The sequence below is a fragment of the Lontra canadensis genome, unplaced genomic scaffold, assembly GCF_010015895.1.
Source record: "Lontra canadensis isolate GAN:19392208 unplaced genomic scaffold, GSC_riverotter_1.0 scaffold35, whole genome shotgun sequence".
Taxonomy (NCBI): domain Eukaryota; kingdom Metazoa; phylum Chordata; class Mammalia; order Carnivora; family Mustelidae; genus Lontra; species Lontra canadensis.
In genome coordinates this window covers 4,140,416-4,164,459 of record NW_022631029.1, presented here as the reverse complement: position 1 = coordinate 4,164,459, position 24,044 = coordinate 4,140,416, and the positions used below count along the sequence as shown (strand labels likewise).

The following is a 24,044-nucleotide window of genomic DNA, read 5'->3' as shown; positions in this document are numbered from 1 at the left end:
ATGGCCTCCTTCCCGGAACATAGCACTGTGGGTGTCCATTGAGGGCAGGATGTCCCCCTGAGGCCAGTGCTCATCCCAGCTGCTCCCAGATGGAGGCCGGGCACCCCCATGTCACGGGATGAAGCAGCCCCCTCAGGAAGCCAGCAATCTGTCCGTCCGTTCACCTGACATTGGCATCTAAAGCACCCGTGCCATGACCGCTCAGGGGGACACGTGGCGAGGAGAGAGCTGAGGCAGGGAGGGCCGAAGGGCTGGGTCTCAGCCTGGTGGGGTCAGATGAGGTAGAGGGCGCCAGCCGGAGGGCTCAGCCTGTTAAGGGAAAATGCTAGAGAGAGGAAGGGGAGGAGGAACTCATGTGGTCGCATGCAGACTCAGGAGAGACCGAGTGAGCCCTCAGGGTCACTTGGAGGGTGTGACATCTGCACACCTGGGAGCATTTGGCTCTGGTGGAAGCCACCCCCACTGGAGCGAGTGTTGGGAAGCGGAGTGGCCCTGCCCTCGTGGGCTGCAAACAGGCCTCTCCATGGAGCATACCGCCCGCGGAGAGCCCTTTTCAGGGGTGTTTTCCATTGCGGGGAGAGGGGGGGTATGTCCTATGGACAAACATCCCAAGGCTTGGTGTACCCGCTCCTGTCCGGCTGGGTTTCTGTGCCCTTCCGGCTCACTGCCTCCAGCCTCTATGGTTCAGGGGCTGTCACCAGCTCCAGGCCAGGTTGGATCTGTTTCCCCTCAGAACATGTAGAAGCCTCGGCTGTGCCACAATGCCATATCAGTCCTTGAGCAAAGCCCCGGCGGGTGTGGAGGCCCCTTCCCATTGGGGAAGCACGGCCACCTCGGGGCTCAGGTGGCGAGGCCAACTGTGACCCAGCAGGACCCCTCAGTCCCTCTGCTGGCTCCTGCCTCCTCTTTTGGGTTCTTCTTAGGGGGGTGTGGGGGCGGGACGGGCCATCCGTGGCCTTCTGATGCTCAGTCTCTTTGTCTTTGCAGGCCCGGGGTGGCTGGCAGGGAGCCGCCCCCCCAGTGTCCAGCGCTTCGCCTGCTGGAGACCTCAGCAGCGTCAACTCAGATGCATCTAATTAAGTTTTGGGGACCGGGTGGCTGGCCGTGGTTCACGGGCACTCAAGTCTTTACTGCCCGTGCCACTGATTACCTCAAAAACCCAGAACTGCAGCAGGCGACGGGCACCATCCTTTGCTTGCCGCCTGGGATCTGAAATGGGCTGAGATGCTGCTCATTTTCTCAATTCACTTCGGTTTTTTAATAGTAATTTTATGCTAAGACTGTGAATTGTTTCTCCTAGGACTTGTCACAAATTCTCTCATTAAAATTTCGGACTTATTTTCACGTCGATATTGTTCACCCCAGATTTGTTCCCAGCGGTGGCCATGCCAGGCGGGCAGAGCGGCGCGGTGTTGGTGTCATGGTTCTGTCAGCTCCTGGGTCCCTCCGCACACCGGCTCCCCAGACACTGCCTTCCCCAATCTCTTCTGTCATCTCATTCCATGTGCTCTCGATTTCCGTCTGCTGTGCACTCCGAACTTTGCCGGGGATTGGGTTTGTACTTTTTCCTGTTAATATAAGTTCTACCATTCTCCGTTGACATCCTGGCCAGGATTTTCTTCCAGCGAGTGAAGCACCATGGCAGGAGGCCCCCGGCCTCGGCGCTGAGCATTTAGCTGGTTCCCATTTTGCGGCTGCGTGCCCACAACGCCACTCAGCTTGGTGTCTCTCTCCCTGGCTGGGTCTGCTCCTGTGCCAGCTGGGGACCAGCCCTGCACTGCCTGCTGTGGGCATTTCCCCCTCACAAAGTTTGACTTGGGTTTTCTATCATTTGTGGCTAGAAGGTGGCAGCTGACGCCCTACCCTGCCCGAGGTGGTGGTCCTCAGGTCCAGCTCGACTGCCTCCTGGCTCCCTGCAGCCCCACTGACAGACCAGGGCCCTGCTCTAGTGAAATTACATTCCAGAGAGACAAAGAGAATAAACATGACCAGAAGTCTGCTGGTGGGCTCAGGGTCAGACTCTAGGAGAAGGTGCCTTTTTCCCTTTTCTTTTTTCCTCCTTCTTTTCTCCTCTCTTCCTTTTTTCTCTCTTCTCTTCTCTTTTCTCTCTCCCTCCCTTTCTTTTTTTTCTTTTCTCCCTCCCTCCCTCTGTCCCTTCTTTCCTTCCTTTTTTCCTCTCTTCTCTTTCTTCTCTTCTCTTCCCCCCCTCCTTCCCTCCCTCCCTCCCTTCCTTTCTTTCTTTCTTTCCTTCCTTCCTCCCTTCCTTCCTGAGAGAGAGCAAAAGTGGATACGGGAGGGGCAGAGGGATAAGCAGACTCCCTGCTGAGCAGGAAGCCCAACTTGGCCTCAATCTCAGGACTCTGGGACCATGACCTAAGCCAAAGGCAGATGCTTAACCCACTGAGCCACCCAGGTGTCCCTTCCCTTTTTAAAAATTGTGGTAAAATATATGTAACATAATATTTGCCATTTTAGCCATTTTAAGAGAAGAATCCGGTGGCATGGATTACATTCGCAGTGTGATTGTGAAATCATCACCCCTCTCTAGTTCCAGAACGTTTCCTTTACCACACAGGATACCCCATTCCTACGAGCAGTCACTCCCCACCCCTTTCCCCCAGCCCTTGGCAAGCACGAGTATCCTTTCTGTGTCTCTAGACGTGCCTATTCTGAATGTTTCCTATCAGCAGAATCATGCACTCTGTGGCCTTTTGTTGTGGCTGGCTTCTCTCACCGTCATGTTTGCGAGGTTCATCACGTTGTGGCATGTATCAGGGCTTCATTGCGTTTTATGACAATAACCCACCAGAGAAGGGAGATCTGAGACGAGATCTTAGGGAGGTGAGCCGGGGAGCATGCAGAATGCACGTTCGGGGGTGGGGGGGAGGCTGGGCACTGCCCCAGGTGCCCACACAGGTGGGAGGGATGAGAGGTACCAGTCAGTGCGGTGGGCACCACCGGTACTCGGGGCCTCCCAGGCCTCCCAGCTGTTGAGCAGAGAGCCGACCTAAGGGGTGGTGGTCAGCGAGTCCTGTGGTCATAGGGTGGGGTGGGGTGGGGGTGGGGGCAAATGCAGGCAGACATGTCTGACTTGCTGTTGAATGGGAGTGGGGTGGCCGGGAGGCGCAGGGAGAGAAGGTAGGATGCCATGCAGGGAAGATGGCTCAGCTCTGGACCGTCAGAATTGGGGTGTCTATCACACAACTGGATGTATTAGTTGTGTTCCTCAGACAGAAATGTGAGAGTCCTGAGAGGCCAGAATATAGGGCAAACACCAAGAGAGGGTGTCATGGAAGACAGAGACTAGATTTCAGGAGCAGGAACTCTATTAGCAGGGGGAAGTGACGGCAGGCGGAGCAGCGAGCGTTCAGTGGGGCGATGGGACCCCCCACTGCTTCCAGAGAGAGTCAGACACGGAGCTCAGGTGCGGAGGAGATTCCCAGCAGATAGCCGGGGGCCATGCCATGTGGGAGGGAAACCGGGGCAGCGAGCACTGGGGAGGTCTTGACGGTGGGAGAAGGTGGGATACGCCAGGACAGGTCGTCTGGTCAACGGAGAGGTGGGAAGGAGAGGTGGAGGGTGCCGGCGTGGAAGACGGCGAGACCCGGTGCTCCGGAGGGAAATAGACAAAGCTGCGACTGGCGAGTCCCAGACTGGGACTCCCGCGGCTCGGCCTCCGCTCACGGGCGCCCTCTAGTGGCCACCGTGTGAATTCGTGCTTCTCTGGGCCGCAGGCCTGGAGCTGGGTCTTCTGGGGGATTTTTTTTTTTTTTTTTTTTAAAGATTTTATTTATTTATTTGACACAGAGAGAAAGAGCACAAGTAGACAGAGAGAGAGGGGGAAGCAGGCTCCCTGCTGAGCAGAGAGCCCGATGCGGGACTCGATTCCAGGACCCTGAGATCATGACCTGAGGTGAAGGCAGAGGCTTAACCCACTGAGCCACCCAGGCACCCTTCTGGGGGATTTTTAATTTGAAGGAATACCTTAGCTCAAATTCTGCACATAACGTCGCATTCTATTAACATTTCCTATTGCACTATGCAAAAACGCCTAGGGGCACCTGAGTGGTGCAGTCAGTTGAGCCTCTGACTGGTGTTCTCAGCTCAGGTCTTGATCTCAGGATCCTGAGATTGAACCTCGCATCAGGCTCCCTGTTCAGCACAAGGTTGGTTTGAGTTTCTCTCCCTCTGCCCCCCTGCTCATGCTCTCTTCAATCAATCAATCTTTTTAAAATGTGGCCACACAACAATAATCGAGCCACAAATCTTAGAAGAGTACAGAGTACAGAGGAAGCACTCCGAACCCCTGAACTGGCCATGCAAGGCCATGAGCGCTGATGGCGCCTCCATGCAACAGGTGGGGACGTTGGGGCTCAGAGGCTTCCTGAGGGCCCCAGTCAGATACCGGCAGAGCCAGGCCTGTGATCCCGAAGGCAGTACCCCTGGAGCTGCTCATCCAGCAGCTGCTCAAGAGGGCAATTTTCTAGACTCTATGAATATTAAAAATGCGCACACCTTTCTCCTCATCAATTTCTCTTCTAAGAATTTTCTACAGCTACATGTCTACAAGTATACAAATGTATGTATATGAGAAATGCAAAATGAATGCATTTCTCACATCTTGTGTAACTGTGAAATATTGAAAATAATTGTCAGTTGAAGACTGTTTAAATCAATGAATGGTTCTCCAGTCATGCAGTGGAATACTATAAAACTGTTAAAAAGGCAGGACTGACTTTTCATCCATGGTGCCTTAGGGTAAAGAGTAGGGAGAGTGGCAGTTTGTGTACATTTTTGAAATGGGGTGGGGGAGACTTTTATCCAAATATCTCTGGAAGGAGACACAAGTCACAGCTGTGGCCTCTAGGGAAGGAACCAGGGGGCTGGGGTTGGCACGGAAGGCAGTCTCTTGTTTCTCCTTATACCCTTGGGCAGTTTGCATTTTATTTTATTTTAAAGATTTTATTTATTTGACAGAGAGACACACAGGGAGAGAGGGAACACAAGCAGGGGGAGTAGGAGAGGGAGAGGCAGGCTTCCCACTGAGCAGGGAGCCCGATGCGGGGCTCAATCCCAGGACTCTGGGATCATGACCTGAGCCGAAGGCAGCTGTTGAATGACTGAGCCGCCTGGCAGTTTGCATTTTAAAAATTCCATGGGAATACAAGCTGGTGCAGCCACTCTGGAAAACAGTAGAGAGGTTCCTCAAAAAGTTGAAAATAGAACTACCCTATACTGAGCAATTGCACTACTGGGTGTTTATCCCAAAGATTACAAATGTAGTGATCCAAAGGGGCATATGCACCCTAATGTTTATGGCAGCAATGTCCACAATAGCCAAACTATGGGAAGAGCCCAGACGTCCATCCACAGATGAATGGATAAAGAAGATGTGGTATATACATACAACGGAATACTATGCAGCCATCAAAAACGAAATCTTGCCATTTGCAATGATGTGGATGGAACTAGATGGTATTAAGTGAAATAAGTGCTAAGTGAAATAAGTCAATCAGAGAAAAACAATTATCATATGATCTTCCTGATATGTGGAATTTGAGAAACAAAGCAGAGGATCACAGGGGAAGAGAGAGAAAAATGAAACAAGATGAACCAGAGAGGGAGACAAACCATAAGAGACTCTTAATCCCTGGAAAAAACTGAGGGTTGCTGGAGGGGGGTGGGTAGGGGGGAGAAGGGGGTGGCTGGGGGATGGACACTGGGGAGGGTGTGTGTTGTGGTGAGCACTGTGTATTATGTAAGACTGTTGAGTCACAGACCTGTACTCCTGAAACAAATAATACATTATATGTTAATTAAAAATTAAATTTAAAAAATACAAAATTCCAAAAAGGCTGGTATAGAGACAGGAGTTGGAGCCCTTGAAACTCTGACCACTCTTTTCAGCCAGTCCTGCTCATTGTCCTCCCACCAACCTGGGGGCTTGGCGGTGCATGCATGATCAGGGGTTTTACCTAAGAGGGGACCCATACAGAGAGGGAAATGGAGGCCACAGCTGGTGTCAAATGGTGCGGGTGTCAGAGGTCCAGCTGCTGTGTCCCACCACCTACCACCAGGGGTCGCCGTGGCCCGCAGACCCTGCAGGAAAGCCCAGAGGGGGGGTCTGGAGACCAGCCTCTCCCAAGGACATGAGACTCCCCCTCACCTTGGGGCTGTGCTGTCCAAGGGCGGATCCACGTAAAGGACCGGGCTCAGCGCAACTGTGAAGCGGGAATAGAAAGCAGGGCTTCGTAGGAATCCTGTGAACACATCGGCGCAAAGCACTGAGGACGATGTCCACGTAAGGGGCGCTCTCGGAAGGTCTGGGCTATCTTGTCTGCATTTCACCAAAGGGGCCACTGAGACAGGAACACAGGAGGCCGCTGGTCTGACCAAGATCCTCCTGGCTGTGAGTGCCAGAATGAACTTGAGGGTGGACTCCTCCCATCTCTCTGCCCGTTTTCCATCCGGCCGCCAGAGGGCGATCTTACAACGTGAAATGGATCCAGGCCTATTCACTTACTCAGCCGGGTTTCCCTTCCCTCTCAGAATCCAATTCCCCCTCCATCTTATCCCCCCATTTTTGACATTATCTCTCCCTTCTCCAACCTCCTCACTACACCTCCCAAAACTCCTTTCCACCGCAGGGCCTTTGCACTGAGCGCCTGCCTGAGCGCCCTCCCTTCTTTGTACTGAGCACCTGGCTAACTGCTCTACTGCTCCTTGAGACTTTCTTCTGCTCCCAGCCCACCCCCTCACAGCCGTTCTTCCCAGGCCATGTGACCCCTCAGAGTCTCTGACTCCTTACTGACTCCTCCCCAGGGGAGCCAGCATCCTGGGGCTTCAGCCTAGAGAGGGGCCACTGAGATGCTGGGGGCCTTGTCCTGCCTTGCACCTCATTCTCTTCTAGGGTAGAGATGGGACAATTCCAGCAGTTGCAGGGCCCCCTCAGTTGCCCTGAAATCACGGGGAGGAGAGGAGACTTTGTGATCCTAGAGACAAGGCTGCCCTTCTCTGGCCTCAACCTTATGACTGCCTGGTGGGTGGAGAAGTCGTGGGAAGGTGAGAGGTGAGGAGAGCTGGGCTCTGTGTGTGGGGAAGGTCTCTGACTTCAGACACCTCATGTTGGTCCTGAGTCGAAGTTTCCCGCAGCTTCTGGTTCAATCTCTTGATCTCTCCTGGGCCAGGGCAGAATTAGGCAGGCACCTGAGTCTCTGTCCACCTAGACCTGGCCCCTCACCGACCCACCCTTCTCAGAGACCGCTTCTCCCCCATTTCTTTCTTTCTTTTTTTTTTTAAAGAGCTATTTATTTATTTATTTATTTGACAGACAAAGATCACAAATAGGCAGAGAGGCAGGCGGGGGTGGGGGGGGGTGAAGCAGGCTCCCTGCCAAGCAGAAAGCCTGATGTGGGGCTCCATCCCAGGACCCTGAGACAATGACCTGAGCCGAAGGCAGAGGCTTTAGCCCACTGAGCCACCCAGGCGCCCCTCTCTCCCCCATTTCTGATCCTGACTCTGGCCCCTCCCCTTCCCTCCTTGGCCCCGGGTTTATCTTCTTTCTGGGGTGTTGGATCCACCCCTGATCCTGGCCCCACTGCCTCTAGCCCTGAAGCTCCTCCCCTCGCTCGTGCCCCAGGCCCCCTCCATCTCCAGGGAAAACTTAAGGGTCATCTGGGCTGAGGGGAGGGTCAGAGACTGGGGTTCTGGTGGCTGCTGCCCTGGGCCCCAGAACACCCTAGGCCATGGGGTTAGAGTGGCCCGGTCCAAACCTCTTTCAGGTTTCCCTCCAACCCTCCCTGCCCCCCAGTCTCCCACCTCTAAGAATGCCCACAACCTGCCAGGGCCACTGAGGGTGTGATCCTGGAAATAGGGGATTTGAGGCCCCCTATATGGGAATTTGGAGGCTCCCCATTTCCAAGCCCTAGTTGAAATTTCCAGATTCCCTAAGCCAGTCCATGGGAAGAGTTAGAGAGCTCCCCATGTCCAGGTACATCCAGGCCCAAGTTAGGTGGGCAGTGCCAGTTTCAAGGTCCCCATGTGCAGTTTCAAGATGGAAAGTCCTGATGGGCTCTAATGAGGGCCCAGACCCAAACCCTAGTAAAGATTTCTGTTCTCCTAAGACTCCAGGAGGTGTTTCAAGAACCTCACACCAGAGCCCCAGAGGAAGTCTAGAGGCCCTCAGGCTCTGGTGGGGAAACTGAGGCCCTGGTTTAAGTGCTTTGAGGAGTTTTAACTTACCCCAGTCAACATCACTGCAAAGCTCTGGGGGGTGGCCGTAGCTGAGGGAGGGGAGCTGGGGCTGCCTGGGACGCCCCAGTGCAAATCCCTGCCCCTCTCCTATATGTTACTGAGGGTGATAATTGCAATTAATGAGCACCTACTGCATGCCAGCTGCGTTCACTGAGACCTGAAGAAGCAGAGGCCTTTGGCTGCTGAGCTAGCTGCTCTTCAGCAGAGGGAAACTGAGTCTGTGAGGTTGACTGGGAACAGGGCCTAGGTTTGACCCAAGAGGCCAGGCTTTGTGTTTAGGGGTCTCTATGGTAACCAAGCAAGGGTTCACCCAGAGCCCCCAACCCCACTGAGAGGGACCATGGGAGTCATGGAGGGTGTGTGAGCAGCTGAGCAGCTGAGTGACTGTAGATACTCCGGCCCACCGGCTCCCCATTTGGCCTCCAGGAGATGCCCCAGCCCAAAAGATGAGGTTGCCCAAGCCCCTATCTTGGCATCTGTAGGAAACAGGCTTTCACTTCCACTATCTGCCCCTGTGACCCCAGAATATCAAGTGAACTGTCTGAGCCTCAGCTTTCCCATCTGTAAAGTGGGCAATTTTACAAGCCTCACTGGGAGGAGTCAGTGAGGAGATGTAAGTAAAGTGCTTTAGCATCCAGTAGGTGCTCAATGGATGTGTGGGGCCTTCTGCCAAGCCCGTGTGGCTCAGGACAGGTGGACAAGCAGATAGCACGGAAACAGGGTACAGGGTGAGGAGAACATTTTGGGGAGTGACACTTGGGTCACCTTGGGATACACTGAACTCAAAGGGCCTGGGTGTTCTCCAGGGGGACCCACAGAGGGGTGCAGGTGCGGGATCCTTCCTGACCTCCCTTCTTCCTGTGAGAAATCTGGCCAGTTATAGGCTCTTGGCTGGAGGGCGTAACAGCTGTGAAGGGGTGAACTCCCCATCGTCAAGGTCATGCAAGCAGACAAGGGGTCTCCAACAGCAGCTGGACCAGGAGGCTTGATTGTTCAAGGACCCCCTCGGAGGCAGGTCACAGCCTGCCATCAGACAGAGGGTGGCACCACCCAGCAGCTGGCTTGCTCAGACAACAGGTTCCAAAGAGCTAGAAAATGAACATTCCTCGGCTCTGGGCGCCGGGCAGGCCACTCCTGCTCGGTGAAACGTAAGCTGGGCCTGGCCCCGTGGACTGCGTGTTTTTCCAGTGGCTGCTTCAGCCACGGCCTGACCACAACCTAAATTCCGTTGGGTAGGCCATTTCCAAGTGTTTGCGTTTGGCCGGGCCAGACGGCAGGCGGGGGCCAAGGCCAGGGGCCCAGGCCTCCCAGAAGGGAGGAGAAGCACCCTCGGGCGTCTAGTTGGACGTGCTCTGCCTGAAAGCCCCCCATTAAGGCCTCTCAGCAACCAAACGACAAGGTATAGGGACGAGCTTACTGAAGAAACTCGAGGGGTGGGGTGCTGGTGCGCAAACACGTGACCCTTGGCAAAGCTGGCTCACTTGAGGCTCACTGTTCTGTCCTTCAAACTTCAGGGGTAGCTTGGGGCCGGATCAGCAGCTAGTTTTGGGTAGGAGGCCAGGGTTGCATATGTCCGCGTTGCCTCCCTGTAGGATCCTGGGCAAAGGACTTCTCTCTCTCAGGCTTGGTTTCCTGACCTTTAAAATGGGGCTAATAATGGGAACCTTTAAGGGTTATTAACAGGATTCAAGCCAAGAGCAGGTGCTTCACAAACCTGAGGTCTCTTCTACCCTTCCTGGTTCGATTTGGCTCTGCCTCCCGCATCTGACTAAAGATGAGTCGGCCATTTCCATAAGCACCCCGAGCTTATGGGCTAGATCTTGAAGAAGAGGTGGAGACCTGGGGTTTGTCTGACGGTGTCATCTCCCTGCTTCCAATCCTCATGGACAAAAAGGAAACTCTAAAACCGGGATTTAAGACCTTTGGACCTCTGATTTTGGTTTGGCAACCTCCTATTCACCCGTCAAAGCCTGTATCAACTGCTCTCTCCCCAGAAAACCTTCCCTGGGCCCTCCTTCTGGTTTTCCCGTCCCCTGGCCCTCCTGCTGGGGCCACACCTGACCCCACAGGCTGGGATATCAGCACCTGGCTTAGCCTCATTCTTTGCCATGGAGCTCTGGGAGGGACAGCCCAGGAGCTGGGTCTCCGCATGAGGGAGCCCGTTTGTATCCACAGGTCTACACGTAGACACCACATGGGAGCCTGTGTGCACAGCTCTGTGTGTGTGTGTGTGTGTGTGTGTCCCTGTGCTGGGCCCCAGGATGAGGAGCCGGGCCAACTGTCCCCAGACCACCTGAGACATCAGCGTCTCTACGAGGCAGGGAGAGTGGGCGGAGCAGGGCCCCTTTGTGAGGGAGGCTGGCTTGGCTGGCAACTCACTGCTCTACCGACGCTCAACCAGAAAGAATTGGAGGTACGAGCAGCCAGCCTCGGCCTCCACCATGCTGGCACCATGCCTTGAGCCCCACCATTGAAGTTCCAGCTTCATCTGGGACAAGAGGGGAGGCTGGGGCCCGGGGAAGGGCTGAGTCCCGAGTGGGAGCCCCCCTCCCACGCCTTGAGGCAGCCTTCGAGGACATACCTGAGGTTTGGCAGCGCCCGGCCAGCCGGCCCCCGGGGCTGAGTCAGCAGGAAGGGATTCAGGACTTCCCAGGAAAAGCGGCTGGGACTCTGAGCGCCCCCCCACCCGGGCTCCCAGCCCCCAGCCCGCACCCTCCCCAGGGCCGGGAAAGAGCAGAAAGTGCCATGTGCGCCCAACTGTGGCCCAGGATGCTCAGGGGGTCTGAACTGTGGGAGGTCATGAGGGCTTATGGTCGGCCCTGACTCAGGCAGTCCAGCTGTCTGGGGGTCAGAGTGCCCCCAAGTGCAGGCAGATGCAGGGAGCTGGTGGGGGTATTGGTGCTACACGGTGCACAGGTGCTCTTGGCCGCACACACTGTCCCATGACCCTGGGGCATGGGCCTGCAGGTCAGGGGTTGCTGCCCCCCTGGTGGCTGCTGGAGGTGGGACAGCGCCCTGCCCGGCTGGGGTATCCAGCACACCGGGCGAGTCTGGCCACATGCACTTCGGGGCACTGGTGACTGCACGTAGAGCTGTCATCAAGAGTGACAGCATCACCCAAACGGGTGACAAGAAAGAATCGCTGGTGGGGTGTGAGGGTGTGTCTGGGGAGGACAGGGACAGGGTGTGACAGGGACAGTGTGACCTGGGAATGGATCATGCGGGAGGCTGGTTCCAAATGCTGCTCGTCGGCTGTGACCCTGGGTAGGGCAGCCTCTGTTTCCTTGCCTATACGTGCCAAAATGCTGGTGTCTGTCACTCCCCTTTGGCCTGGGGTCTCCTCCCTCTGACCTGCCTAGACCCTGCACCCAGGCCCTAGGAGGGGTGAGGCAGCAGGACGGCAGCAATTCACCTGGCCCGTTCTGCTCTGCGGGCACCCTGCCTCTGTTTCCACCGTTCCCCCCTCAGCCGCCTGAAACCAGGTCTCCCCGCCAGGCTGGCTCCAGTCTTTGGGGTCTGAGACTGGGATGTACCCAACTCCGAGGGCTGATGAGAGAGACAGACGGGGCCGGGGAAGTGGTGGGTGGCCGCGCCAGGTCCACGAGGCCTCAATGGAGGAGCCAGCAATGTTCAGCCAGGATAAGAGGCAGCCAGAGGGGAGGGGGCACCGGCCTGTAGGGCTTGGACCCCACAAGGGCTGCCACGTGGGAAGAGGCAGACTGCAGTTCCATAAAAGAAACACTTTCCAACAAACTGAATCCCGCACCAGCTCCAGAGGATTCTTTGTTATAAGAAATTATGTACCTTCCTCCACTCCAGTACCTTCCGTGGCTCCCTATCACCTGCTAGAGACAGCTCGAGCTTCTCACTTGGCATTCAAGGCTCCGTTCATCGCCCTGCATGCTTCCCTTCTGCCTCTGCTCTCCATGTCCCTCTTCCTGCCTTCACAGACACATTTATAGCTGCCCAGAACGCCCTTCCTGTCTTGCCTATGGGTGAACTCCTACACATCCTTCAAAACCCACCACCTACGTCCCCTTCTCTGGGAAATACTGCCCTCCCTGCCCCCCCCAGCCCACAGTGTCCCTATTTGCTTTGTGACTGCGGGCAAGTTCCTTCAGCTGTGAAATTGGAGTTGTTTGTGTGAAAATTACCCGCCCTACAAGCCTATTTTAACCCCAAGACAATAAATGCACATTAAATACCCTTGAAGTGAGTCAGGCCGTGGGGGAGCAGGGAGGGCTTGCATCCAGTCAGTGCTTAATGTGTGCTCATGATTCTCTTCTTCCTCTTGGATTCTGCGGTTTTACGACTCTCTTGTTTTAAGCATTGTTCCAAGATTTTTCTCCCACTCACAGTGCTAGGAATTTTAAGAACCCCTGGTTCTAAAATTATAAAAGTCTAAAATACCGTGGGCGGGCTTGAGGGCCTTCTTGTGCCCTGAGCTGACCCCAGGGGTGGCTGGAGCCAGGGTCTCTGGGGGGGCCTCATGCCCCCCACTTTCCCCAGGCTGAGGGGGTGTGATCTGGCAGCCTCGGTTTGTGGGGGGAGAGCAATGGATTTACCAGAAGGCGGATGGCCAGCATTCCAGGAGGGAGGGGGCTGGACTCCTGGCTCCACTCGAATGGGGTCACAAGGCAGCAGCAAGAGGCACAGGGCTGTCAGCTCAGGCTGACGGCTTCTTTGTCTTGGAGACTCAGTTTCCTCATCTGGAAATTGGAGTTAAGGGCTGTCCTTTTAAAAAATGTCATCAGGGATGGGAGGAGCCAGGGCTGCTGTCCCTGCCCTGTGCCAGGCATTGGCTTTGGCTGTGTCCTCCACCTGGAATGTCCTCCCTGGTCCACTTCCCTCCGGAAGCCCCTCGTCCTCCTGGCCCAGCCATGGCATCTGGGGAGGGGGCTTCGAGATCACGTCCATCCACCCCTGCCCCGCCCCAGGGAAGGGAGGCCAGCTGCCCGCCCCCACCCCAGCTGCCCCAGGTCTGGCAGCAGCACGCTCTCTCCGTGAAAGGTATTTGGCTGTGACGCCTGACACCTCATCACTCCCGGCCTGGAAGCCAGCTTTACCCGCCCGCTGCAGGGAGAGCCCCCCGGCACTTGCTTGTCCCCGGGACCCCACCGGGCAGCCTGAGGCAGGGCTTTGGGGCAGGTAAGCTCGGAGCCCAGGTCACCTTGGCCAAGGACGTGCCCCTCTGAGTCAGGGCCTCCCTGTCAGCTAACGTCATAGACACAGTGAGTTCTGGGTAAATGCACATGCCCCCTGGCTCCCGAGGGGGCATCTCTCCACTCCTGTCCATCGTAGCCCATCCAGGGAGAGGCTGGGGGGTGGGCAACGAAGGCCTTCCAAACCTCGACGACGGCAGAGTCCTGTCATATTCTCCCCCACCCTCTGGACTCCCAAGACCACCCCCTGGGCAGGGGAAGGTTGTTCCCATGAAAGGAATGGCCTGGACAAAGGCATGAGGGTTGGAGAGATTGGCTGAGGGGTCAGCCTGAGGGGTTTCGGGATGGACAAGAGCCAGCAGACCATGTTGGCTGAGTGCTGTCCCCACAGGTGTGTGTTGGGGTCTGTGGGGGAGCCCATCTCCTTACCGAGGCCAGGCCCTCTCCAGACCCTGGCTGTTGGCACAGAGCTGACATCTCCAAATGCTGGACAGGTAGATGGTGGGGTGGGCGGGAGGGGTGGGGGCAGCAAGTGGGGGAGCAGGCAGGCTGGCGCTGGAAGGGGAAATGTGTAGGTGGGTGTGCAGAGGGCCCAAGCATACCCGGGGTTAAGGGAACAGCCCCACACCCTCACTCCCAGCTGTCACCCCATCCCTGGGGCGATGAACAAGGTACAATGCCTTGCATTCCAGGTCCCCAGCAAGCCGCTTTGACGCCTTCCTGGGGCCAAGGGAGTCTCACGCATGTGCTGGAGCGCAGCCTCTGGGCCATCCAGGCAGCCCTATTCCTGCCAGGATTCACCCCAGAGCGCAGGCAGCACTTTTCCTCTCCTTTTGGGAGCTCAGTTTCTCTGTCTAGAAAGTGGGGATGTGGTCAGAACAGCGCCTGCGCCACGGGGTGCCGGGAGGGCTGGTGGACACCGAGAGCCAGCCACAGCGTCCTGCCACCTCCCGCCCCAGTCCTGCAGAGGGAAAGGGCCTGGGGCCGTGGCCTTGGGCAGCCTGGTCACCATGTGGCCAAGGCGTGGCCAGGCCTCAATGGGTGGGGCGGAGGACGGGGCAGCGTGGCCCTGGCTGAGAAGTCCAGAGCAGCCTCGGCTCCTGCTGCCTGGGGGCCTGCGCCCCTGCCAGGGCCCCCTCCCTGCCCATTGCAGCCCTCGGGCGTGGGGCCAGATGGGAGCCGCCGGCCACAGCCAGGCTCAGAGGAGAAGGCCAAGGCGGCAGCTGCTACCGTGTTCAGCAGTCAGGGCCGCACAGGCTCGGGCTGCCCACGAGGCGGCTCTGCACACACGTGTCACAGACACACTTCTGCGGGCCTCAGCCAAGACCCACAGGCCGGCCTGAGGCCCATCTGGGACCTCGCCAAGTCCTCTGAGCAGCTCGCACACTCGTGTCCGGGTGTCTGCTTGCCAAGGTCTGGGGCCAGCAGCCCCAGTCTCCATCTTCACGCCCTAAGACCGACACCATGAGTTGAAAATGAAGCATCTTTAATTGATTCCCTGCCCCAACCTCCCTGGAGGTGAGGGGGGTCTCCAAGCACCAAACCTGTGAGAATTGTGCCCCTCAGCCCCAGGAACCAAGAAGCCCCTGCCTGACGTTCACTGGGCCAGGACACCGCCCCCCCCGAACCCCTTGATGAACCCCATGGGCTTCGTTTCAATAAATAACCCCTAGAACAAAGCTTGGGGCAGAGGACCCAACATAGCACCCAGCTCAGTGACACAGAGAGGGCGCTTCAGGCGACAGTCAGAAATCTCAAGGGGCAAAATATCTGAAATCAAGGTCAAAACATACATAAAATCAGAGCCAGCATGCAAGCTGGGAGCAAATCCCCCCTGGGCCTCAGTCAGATGCCCGATGGTCTCCCAGGATGCTGGTTCCCGCCATCAGGAAGAACGCCATTCTGTGTCACACAGCAACAGTCCCCTGCCTGGTATTTCCACCATTGGACACTCCTAGGTCTTGACTCTGAATTCTGGGCAGGGGAGGAGGGGGGTGCCCAGAAACCTGGGGGAAGGGAGCTTCTGGGGAAGGGGGCAGAGAATTCCCAGGTACAGAGGAGTCCGGGGCAAGGCAGAGGCGTGAGGCCGGGAGCCCAGGTCACTGCCGGGCCCTCCCCCGGCGGGTACGGAGGCGACCTGTGGTTTGATCCTGTGCCCGAGCCGCCTGGCCCATCTCCCTGCGGATGTCACCAAGCGCTGTTGCGGGGGCCTCCAGCAGCCTCTGGAAGAGGCTAGGCCGGCCGGCTGCTGGCTCCCGACACTGGAAGGTGACTGCTGTGCCAGCGTCGGCCTTCATCTCCCGAGAGAAGCCGTCAGAGGAGCCATCAAAGCAGCGGCCGATGGCGATCTCCTTGGCCAGCCTCGGGCTCTGGTCGGTGACCGTGTAGACACCATAGTTGTGACCCAGAGGGTCCAATGGGGCCAGCATGCTGAAGGCCGCCGGGTCGTCAGCCGGGGCAGGTGGGGGGTGCCGGGCCAAGTAATCCCGTAGGAGCCCGTTGACGGCCACACGGCGGCAGCTGCCCTGGGGCATTATGGTCACCAGCGTCCTGTCCACCTGACGCTGGTCGAAGAGCATCCCGCTGCACTTGAACTCCACGCAGGCGGCGGATGTGCCGGGGCGCTCGGGGTCTCGGACACTGCGGGCATCCCGGAGCCCATAGAGCTGGCCCTGGGTTCGCGGGTGGCTGCCCCCCGCGTTGTGCGCCCGGACCATGTACTCCTGGGAACCCTGGATCTTCACTTTGAGGAAGCAGGCCCGGAACTCCTGGGGGTTGGGCCACCAGGCCAGGAGGTCTCCAGTCCAGGAGGCCGGCGCGCCCTCGCGGAACGGGACCACGTTGTACTCGTATTTGTCGGCCTCCACGCGTGCGAAGCGGAAGTGGCTGGCGGTCACCGGGGCATCCTGGCATTCCCGCAGACTGCGCCACGGGTACACCGGGCCATTGGCCTCAGCGGGGTCGCCCGGCCTGGGTTTCGCCAGGTTGATGCGGAAGCCGTTGCGTTTGAGCGCCGGGTCGTCGTGGTCGGTGCGCCTGTACCCCAGCCTGTCCAGGTAGGGCTGGGCCACGCCCACGGTGGCCGCGAGCGGGCGGGGCCGGGAGGGGGCGGGCTCCAGCTCCTCCCCGCCCAGCGTGGCGGTGACCAGCGCCGTGTAGGCGTCGGGCCGGTCTGCATCGCAGAAGGCGGGGAGGCAGGCGCCGTTGGGGCCGGTGACCGCGCTGTCGAAGCGGCCCCAGGCACGGGGGTTGGCCGAGTAGCCAGGGGCGGGCTCCAGGTTGACCAGCGTGACCACCACGCCCTCCACCTGCTCGCTGGGGGTGAACTTGTCGTTGGCGTAGGCGCGCACCTTCACGAAGCAGCGGCGGCGCTCGGGGACGTCCAGGTTGAACAGACGCCGCTCGCGGATCTCCACGTTGCCCACCAGGAAGACCCGCTCCTCCCGGCGGACCCGAGGGGCTGCCGACCCCTCCCGCTGGAAGCCGCTCTCCTCCTCCCACAGGCCTGTGTCAGGGTTCAGCGACCACAGCTTGAGGGCCTCCGCGTGGCCCGCCATGCGGATCTGGCCGGCGTTCACGCGCACCGCCACGGGCCCCGCCTGCAGCTGCTCCGCGGAGCCGGCGGCGCGGAGGTCCACCGAGAACATGCCATAGGTGCGCAGCGGGGCCAGCTCACCATCACTATCCGCAAAGCGCAGGTCACTGGGGGCGGCAGCCGCCGACGTGAGATCTCGGGGGTCCACGAACGTCACCCGGGCCTCCACAGCCCCGGTGTAGGGCTCGCCATCGGCTCTGCGGAAGGCTCCCGCAGGAAGGACCAGCTCGCCCAGTGGGGCCTCGTCTTCCAGCTCCCCAAGAGGGATTGTGTTGCTCTCGCTGGCATCTAAGATGATGGGGGCTTTCTTCCGCATGGCCTTGACGTCATGGTATACGCCGCCCCCTCGAGGGTCAAAAGGCAGGACTCTGACAGTGTCCATGAACTCCCCACTGGGGTCCACGAACGTTACCACCAGCCGCTGTGTGGAGGGAGGCACCTCCAGGGTGAAGTCACCCTGGTAGGAGGTGAATCCGATGGGCTCCTGGCCTAGCAGGATCTGGGCGAAGCTCAGGGGTTCCCCTGAGTCCGAAGCCAGCACACGTCCCCGTACCAGTCCCCGAGGGGGCAGACATTTCTGGCAGCCACACTCAGCCACCACCTTAACCGGGAGGACGTAGTTGGAGCAGTGGATTTCCCTGCTCTCCAGGCGGCGAACAGAGCAGCAGCGGGAGCCTGTGTCCCCACACCGGGGGCTGGAGCCTGCCAGGCTGGGGCACGGGGTGTCGGGGCAGAGCCCCACATCCAAGTAGGTGGGGCCACTGCCAGACTGACCACAGTCATCTGGGAGCTTGATCAGGTGCTCTCGGGGCTGGGGATTGCAGGATGGCTGGCCCGGGGCTGCAGAGTGAGAAATCAATCAGATCAGAGGCAGAGGGAGGTTTCCATTTGAGTCGAAGTTTGGGGGCCTGGACTGGGGTCAGGACTCAACCCAAGGGTTCGGTGGGGGCCTGGGATCAGACTCGGCATGGAAAGAGAGCTGTCTAAAGTTGGGGCTCCATTTGGGGTTGACTTTGACTGGTGTTACGTCTCAGTTCAGTTTTAGAGCACGCTCAAGGTTGGGGGGGCCAAGGGTGCTTACCAAGCACAGTGAGGCGGGCAGTACCGGAGCGCACAGCCCCTGCGTCATTCCATGCTTTGCAGTGGTAGGTGCCTGCCTGGTCTGGCCGCAGCCCCCGCAGCTCCAGATGGGCCCCGTACCTGTGTTCTCGCCTGTCCAGCAGGGTCCCATTGTGGAACCTGGGTGGCAGATGGGCAATACCATGGAGGCCCTTGGCGTAGGGAAGGGGCTGCACCTGTCCCCAGCCCCACACACAACCCAGGAAGGTTGCAGAGCAGCCACCTCCCAGTTTCCAAGGCACCACGTTATCAGGGGAAACCCAGTGGAACCACAATGCTGGGTGCAAGGCCCTTGGGCGTGGGGCAGGGCACTCACCAGGAGTACTTCTTGGGCAGGGGGATGCCTGAAGCCTTGCAGCAGAAGGTTACATTCTGTCCTGCCTCTCGCACTCGGGACTCGGGGTGCTTCACCAAGTAGGGCTTCTCTGGGGCCAAAGGTGGCAAAGGTCGGGGCCCTGCCCCATCCCAACTTCTCCCAATAACCCTTCCCAATGGCAGGGCCCCATCCTTTCCCTTCCAGGGATGCCCTGTTTCACCTGTGCCTCTTCCGATGACCTCCTCATTCAATTTCATCCCAAGGCTGCTCAAAATGGCGCCCCATCTTTTTTTTTAATTTTAAGTACGCTCCGTGCCCAACATGGGGCTGGAACTCGTGACCCTGAGATCAAGAATCACATGCTCTGCCCACTGAGCCAGCCAGGTGCCCCAAAATAGTGCCCCATGTTTTCTTTTCTTTCTTTCTTTTTCTTTTTCTTTTTTTTTTTTTTTAAAGAGAAAGAGAATGTATGAGCAGGGAGGGGCAGAAGGAGAAGAGAGAGCATCGTAAGCAGGCTCCACGCTCCCCATGGAGCCCAGCTCAGGGCTTGATCTCATGACTCTGAGAACAAGGCCTGAGCCAAAATCAAGAGTCACTTAACTGACTGAGCCAATTAATCTGACTGCCCCCATCTTAATGCTTCCCTCTGCAAGTCCCTGTCTCACCTCGTACCTTCTCCAATGTCTCACATTTTATTCACTCCCTCTGTGACACCATATTTAGTGTTATGCCTTCTCCAATGTCCATGTCACATCTTATTTCTTCCCCACTGACCTCATGCTGCATTGCATCCTCCAAAGTACGTGGCGTCATCCAGAATTTCCTTCTTAGCTTCTCAGAAGCCCCCTCACCCTCCTTGCCAGGAGGCACTTACCCAACTTATTAAGGACAACAGTGACCACAGCAGAGATGGAGCCATTGGCCTGGGCCTGGCCCAGGCCTGCAGAGAAGCCATCCATCTGGGCACTGACGTTGGCCCGGCTACTGGCACAGACTCCAGGCATCCGGAAGGTTCCATGGGCATCAGTGGTGGCCGTAGTGCCAGACCAGTCTCTCAGGGAGACCCTGGCTCCTGGCAGCGGACGCCCAGATGGGGTGACCACCAAGCCCAGAAGGATGTGCTCAGGGCACCTGCAGGTCTTGGAGCTGCACCCTGGGGGACACAGGGAAGCAGAGGGACAGGGGAGGCTCTTCACTCCCTCCTGGGGCAGGCCTTCCACTCAGTCACTCAGCAAAGATGCCAAGACACTCCCCTTTGTGCCCCTCAGAGGCCTCAGCATGGCCCTGCTTGGAACAACCCTTAGTGTGAGTGGGGATATGTGGTTGAGTAGTCAGAACCGGGGCAGAGGGAGGGACCTGTGGTCTGAGGAATAGGGAAAATGCCCTGGAGGAGGGGACAGGAGAGGTGACTCTCACAAGACAGAGAGGCTCCTTCCAGCAGGAGAGAAAATGTCCAGTAGGGGCTGGGGGCCCATTTAGGGGTTGGGTCTTGGGCTCAGAACATCTCCCTCCCCTCCCAATCCTGCGGTTTCTCCATAAAATGGAAAATTCCGCTGGAAACTTCAGGGTAGAGGCGTCAGGAGGGCAGAGCCAGGCGGGGTAGGGTGGGGACCCCACTACCCCATTGGCCACCGTGCTCCCCCACCCTGCCATGGGCTCTGCGGGTGCAGTCTCCAGACCGTGTTTGTGGAGCCCAGGCGGATTGGAATTTCCAGTCGCCTCCTGGCTGGCCTGGTGTCTGGCCCTGGGAGGGCTTGGGCATGGTGTCTGCCAGGGTGTGAGCGCGTGTCTGCGTAGGCGTCGGGGCCGGTGGGGGCTGTGAATGCAACGCGTGTGCACCCCAAATCCGTGAGCCAGCTTCTGTGTGTGTCCGCATCCATGAGGCCATACAGACACTCAGTGGTGCACCCAAGGTAATGCCCACTGGATCCACACACGCCTGGACGCGACCCTCAAGGCATCCACCCATCCAGATGTACACATTCACCAATGCTCCTCGGGACCCCAGAAGGAAAAGAAGGGCCAGTCTCCATGTGGTCCAAGTTCTGGCCCTCCAGGACCCACCTCTTCCCTTCCACCCCTCTGCCCCATCAGGCTCCATCCCAACCTGCCTCTGCCCCCCAAGTACCCTTCAAAACTGGCCGCATCCAGCCCCCGCCTCTAACTCAACACTTTCCTCCAGGCCCCATCCCTCCTACCTGGACATGTAGGCCTTACACACTTCTGAGCCTCCACGGGACGCCCCGGACACGCATCCCCAGCCGGGCTTGGGCAGCGACGGCGGCGCAAGCGACGCCCTGGCCCGCAGCTCCCTGAACAGGGACCCCACGGGCCCCACGCGCCCCACGTGGCCTCTGCGGTAAGGGCGGAGAGGGGGAAAGATGAGGCGGCCGCCCACCCCAGGGACTGCGCCTCTTTGGAAATCTGGTAACAATGTGGGACTGGAGGGTGCCCTCACCATGTTCATCCGAGGGTGGGTATACCCCAGACAGAGGCCCTGCCCACTGCCCCCATCAGTTGTTCCCCAGGCGCACCTGTTGAAGGCGCGGTTGAGGCACCGCCCCACTTCCCCCAACCCCAGATGAGCTCCCTGAAGTTAGCCCTGCTGTTCTCCCTGAATCTCTCACATAGTTGGGGCCAAAACACGCCCCCACAGAACGGAGTGACAGATGAACAAATGAGGGCAGCAGGAGGGAGACGGGCTCCTGGGGGATCCCTCCTGTGCCCCACCTGGGCCCCTATTGGCAGGCCCTCCCTTCGAAAGCCCTGCCCCTATCTGATTTTGCCTGCTCCTGAGGCCTCTTCCTAACCACGCCCCCCCCCCCCCCCCCGCCCTGCCCCTTCCTCCGGTATCATCCATTCAGGCTCCACCCACCTATGGTCTATCCCGGCCAATCCCCACTCTCTCCTCAGCATGACTGATCGCGAGCCCGCCCTCTCCCTAGCCCCGCCCGTTCCCTCGCAGGCCCCGCCCCCAGACCCCGCCCTCACCGAGAGGGCAGCGGAAGCGCACATGGTAGTTGGAGCAGCGGCGGCCGCGGGGCTGCTCACGGTTGAGGCACCAAAAACCTCGCGTGGGGTTCAAGTGCACGCGCTCGCCTACAGTGGATGGCAGGGCCCAGTCCGTGGTGCGCGCCTCTAGCGCCAGCGGCCGCGGGCACACGCGCGCTGGTCCGTAATAGAAGCGGATGGCAGCCAGGCTCTCGAAGTCGCCATCGCCGCCGGGGTGGTCCACGTTGAACCAGGACGTCCACTCGCTGGCCTCTGCGGGAACCGCATGCGCTGGGACCCGGGCCGCAGCCTGTCGGGCCCCATCAGTGCATGCAGGGGCCCGGGAAGCTGCCTATCCACCCCCATCTCCCAGGTAAGGGCCTTACCCTCTGTCTAAAATGGTCACCCCACGCCCAATGCGCACGGGCTGACGCAGCCCGCCCATGACCTCGCCCAGATCCAGGGTACTCGGGCAGAAGGAGTTATAAAGGGATCCCGGGGGGCGGGAGTGGGGGTTTGGCCTCCCCTAGCACCAGCCCCACTTCTGCTGCCCAATTCTTGAGCTTGCCCATCGGTGCAGGCTGACATTTTGCCACGCTGACATCTTGCCACTGTCTCACCAGTCCCCAACCTTAGAATTGAGGCTGCCCCCATCTCAGAATTCAGAACCCCTGAGGTGTGAGGAGGTACAAGGGCAGCAGGAGGAGTTGGGCCTGAGACCAGCCCTAGCTGTGGCTTTTCATCGCCTTGGCCACTCCAGGTTAGAGCCAGCTGGGCCCTTGCTCACTGCTGGGGAAACCCACCAGGCAACCTCTGTTTCACAGAAGCCACAGGTGGGAAGGGCCTGGCCTCCCAGAGCTCAGATTCCGCTTCCATCAAACCTCTCCCCACCACCACCACTAGGGGGTGCTCACTCCTTTCCTGAATTGAGAGTGAATTTCCCAGCTAGGAAACTAGAGACCCAGGTTCCAGAACTAGAGGTCTGGAATCCACTGGAAGCATCCTGCATGCTGCTTCCAGTAGGGGGGGAGGAGGCGCCCCCCTACACACACCCTCCATTGGTTTCCTCCTTGACAAACAGCCTGAACTCTCACCCCTCTGCTTCCAAAATTTAGACCTCTTGGGACACCTATGCCAGGGGCCACCATGTCTGGGGACCAGGATGGTACGGGGCCCTTCTACCTCTTGTGTCCCGTCCTCACATGACCCCACCAGCCAGAGCTCGCACAGTAAGTCCACAGCAGAGTCAGGACTTGGACCCGGGATGACTCACCTTCCCAGTCCTCCAGGGCTGGTGAGGACTGTCCAGGGCGCAGTGATGGACCTTCAAAGCCCCAGGCAGCTGCTGTGGGCTCCTCGGGGGGGTTGGTGACTGTGGATAGGGTGAGGAGTGTGAAGGGGGAAGAAAGCATGCTGATGGAGACTTCTGTGATCTGCTTCTGTGCAAGGTGCTCTCATGATCATCCCCATTTCACAGGAAAGAAAACCGAGGCTCCGAGAAGCCAGAAGCTAACTCTGGCTGACCCCAAGGAATGCAGGACCTCCCCCTCCCCTTCCAGGCGAAGCCTCCCTGTGACCCCTACCCCCAATCTTCTGCAGCCCCATCCCTCTCTCTGCCCTGGCCCAGATGGCATGGACTGGGGAAATCTGTGCATCTGCCCTGCTCCCCAGACCCAGTTCTCCCTGAGTGTACTCAGTGGCTATGAGCTCAGTTGGTGGTGACTCTGCATTCCCCTTCATCCATTTGCTGGCTGGAAGTCCCTCCCTCCGTGTGCCTTCCATCCCTTCACTTGGGGCCCCAGCTGGCATTGGGAAGTCTTTGGAATCCAACCTGGCGTCTCTGACCTTGAGTTATCTAAGATAGCCAGGCTGGACGATGACCTCAGACAAGTCCTTTCCCTGTCTGTGTCTCAGTCTCCTCATCTGAGAAATGGATCCAGTGCCCTCTCCACTGGGTGTTCCAGAGGTGGGAGTTTTTCTGAATGGTGTGTGTGTATGTGGAGGAGGAGAGGAGTTATGTGAGGGGGACGGCTCAGGCCCCTTAATCCTGGGCCAGTATCGAGTGCTTCAGAATCCAAATGCTAGCGCTGAGACAGGCCCCCTGGGGTCCCCGGGGAAGCCAGGGGAAACCCAAGGTTCATATCCATATTCCAAGTGCCCCTCCTTCTCTTTGAGGAGGGAAAAGAACAGAGAGGTTTCCTCCCCTCCCCAAGGGACCATCTCCCCGATGCCCCCTCACTCCAGGGGGACCCGGGCCTGCGGATGCGAGCGGATCCCCCGGTTCTGCTCCGGAAGCGGCTGCAAGCCAGGCGGGCTGCCAGGGTGCCTAGGGGTCTGGGCTGGGGTCAAGGGGCGCCTCACCTCGAGCCCCCGCCAGGTGCGCGGCGGCGACAAAGAGACAGAGTAGTGGCGGCAGTGATGCCATGGCCGGGTCCGAGCGTCCGAGGGAGGGTCCGGGCTCCGCCGCGCGCGCGGATCTGACTCCCGCGGGTCGGGCAGCCACAGGGGCTGAGGGTGGGGGCGGGAGGGGACTGCAGGCCACGCCCCGTCCAGGCCCCGCCCCGCCCGAGCCAAGCTCCCTGGCCCTGGGTGACTTCGGTGCGCTAGC

The 24,044-nt window shown here is 58.7% G+C and overlaps 2 protein-coding genes across 3 annotated transcripts in view; one reads left to right on the top strand and one right to left on the bottom strand.

The window, feature by feature from the left end:
* Positions 1–1,348, top strand: part of PBX4 (PBX homeobox 4) — a 35,618-nt gene extending 34,270 nt beyond the window's left edge. For both annotated transcript variants that reach the window (XM_032867800.1, XM_032867801.1), the window contains exon 8: positions 988–1,348. In XM_032867800.1, coding sequence (XP_032723691.1) covers positions 988–1,080 — 93 coding nt within the window. In that variant the 3' untranslated portion in view covers positions 1,081–1,348. The remainder of the gene's footprint in view (positions 1–987) is intronic.
* Positions 1,349–15,077: 13,729 nt separating this feature from the next.
* On the bottom strand, positions 15,078–23,887 carry CILP2 (cartilage intermediate layer protein 2). Its single transcript, XM_032867785.1, has 8 exons — positions 23,798–23,887; positions 22,710–22,808; positions 21,437–21,709; positions 20,644–20,799; positions 19,320–19,598; positions 18,446–18,554; positions 18,092–18,249; positions 15,078–17,850 (listed from the first exon to the last, which is right to left on the bottom strand). The coding sequence occupies exons 1-8, from the start codon at positions 23,859–23,861 to the stop codon at positions 15,515–15,517; spliced, it is 3,474 nt and encodes a 1,157-aa protein (XP_032723676.1). The 5' UTR covers positions 23,862–23,887; the 3' UTR covers positions 15,078–15,514.
* Positions 23,888–24,044: the final 157 nt, after the last annotated feature.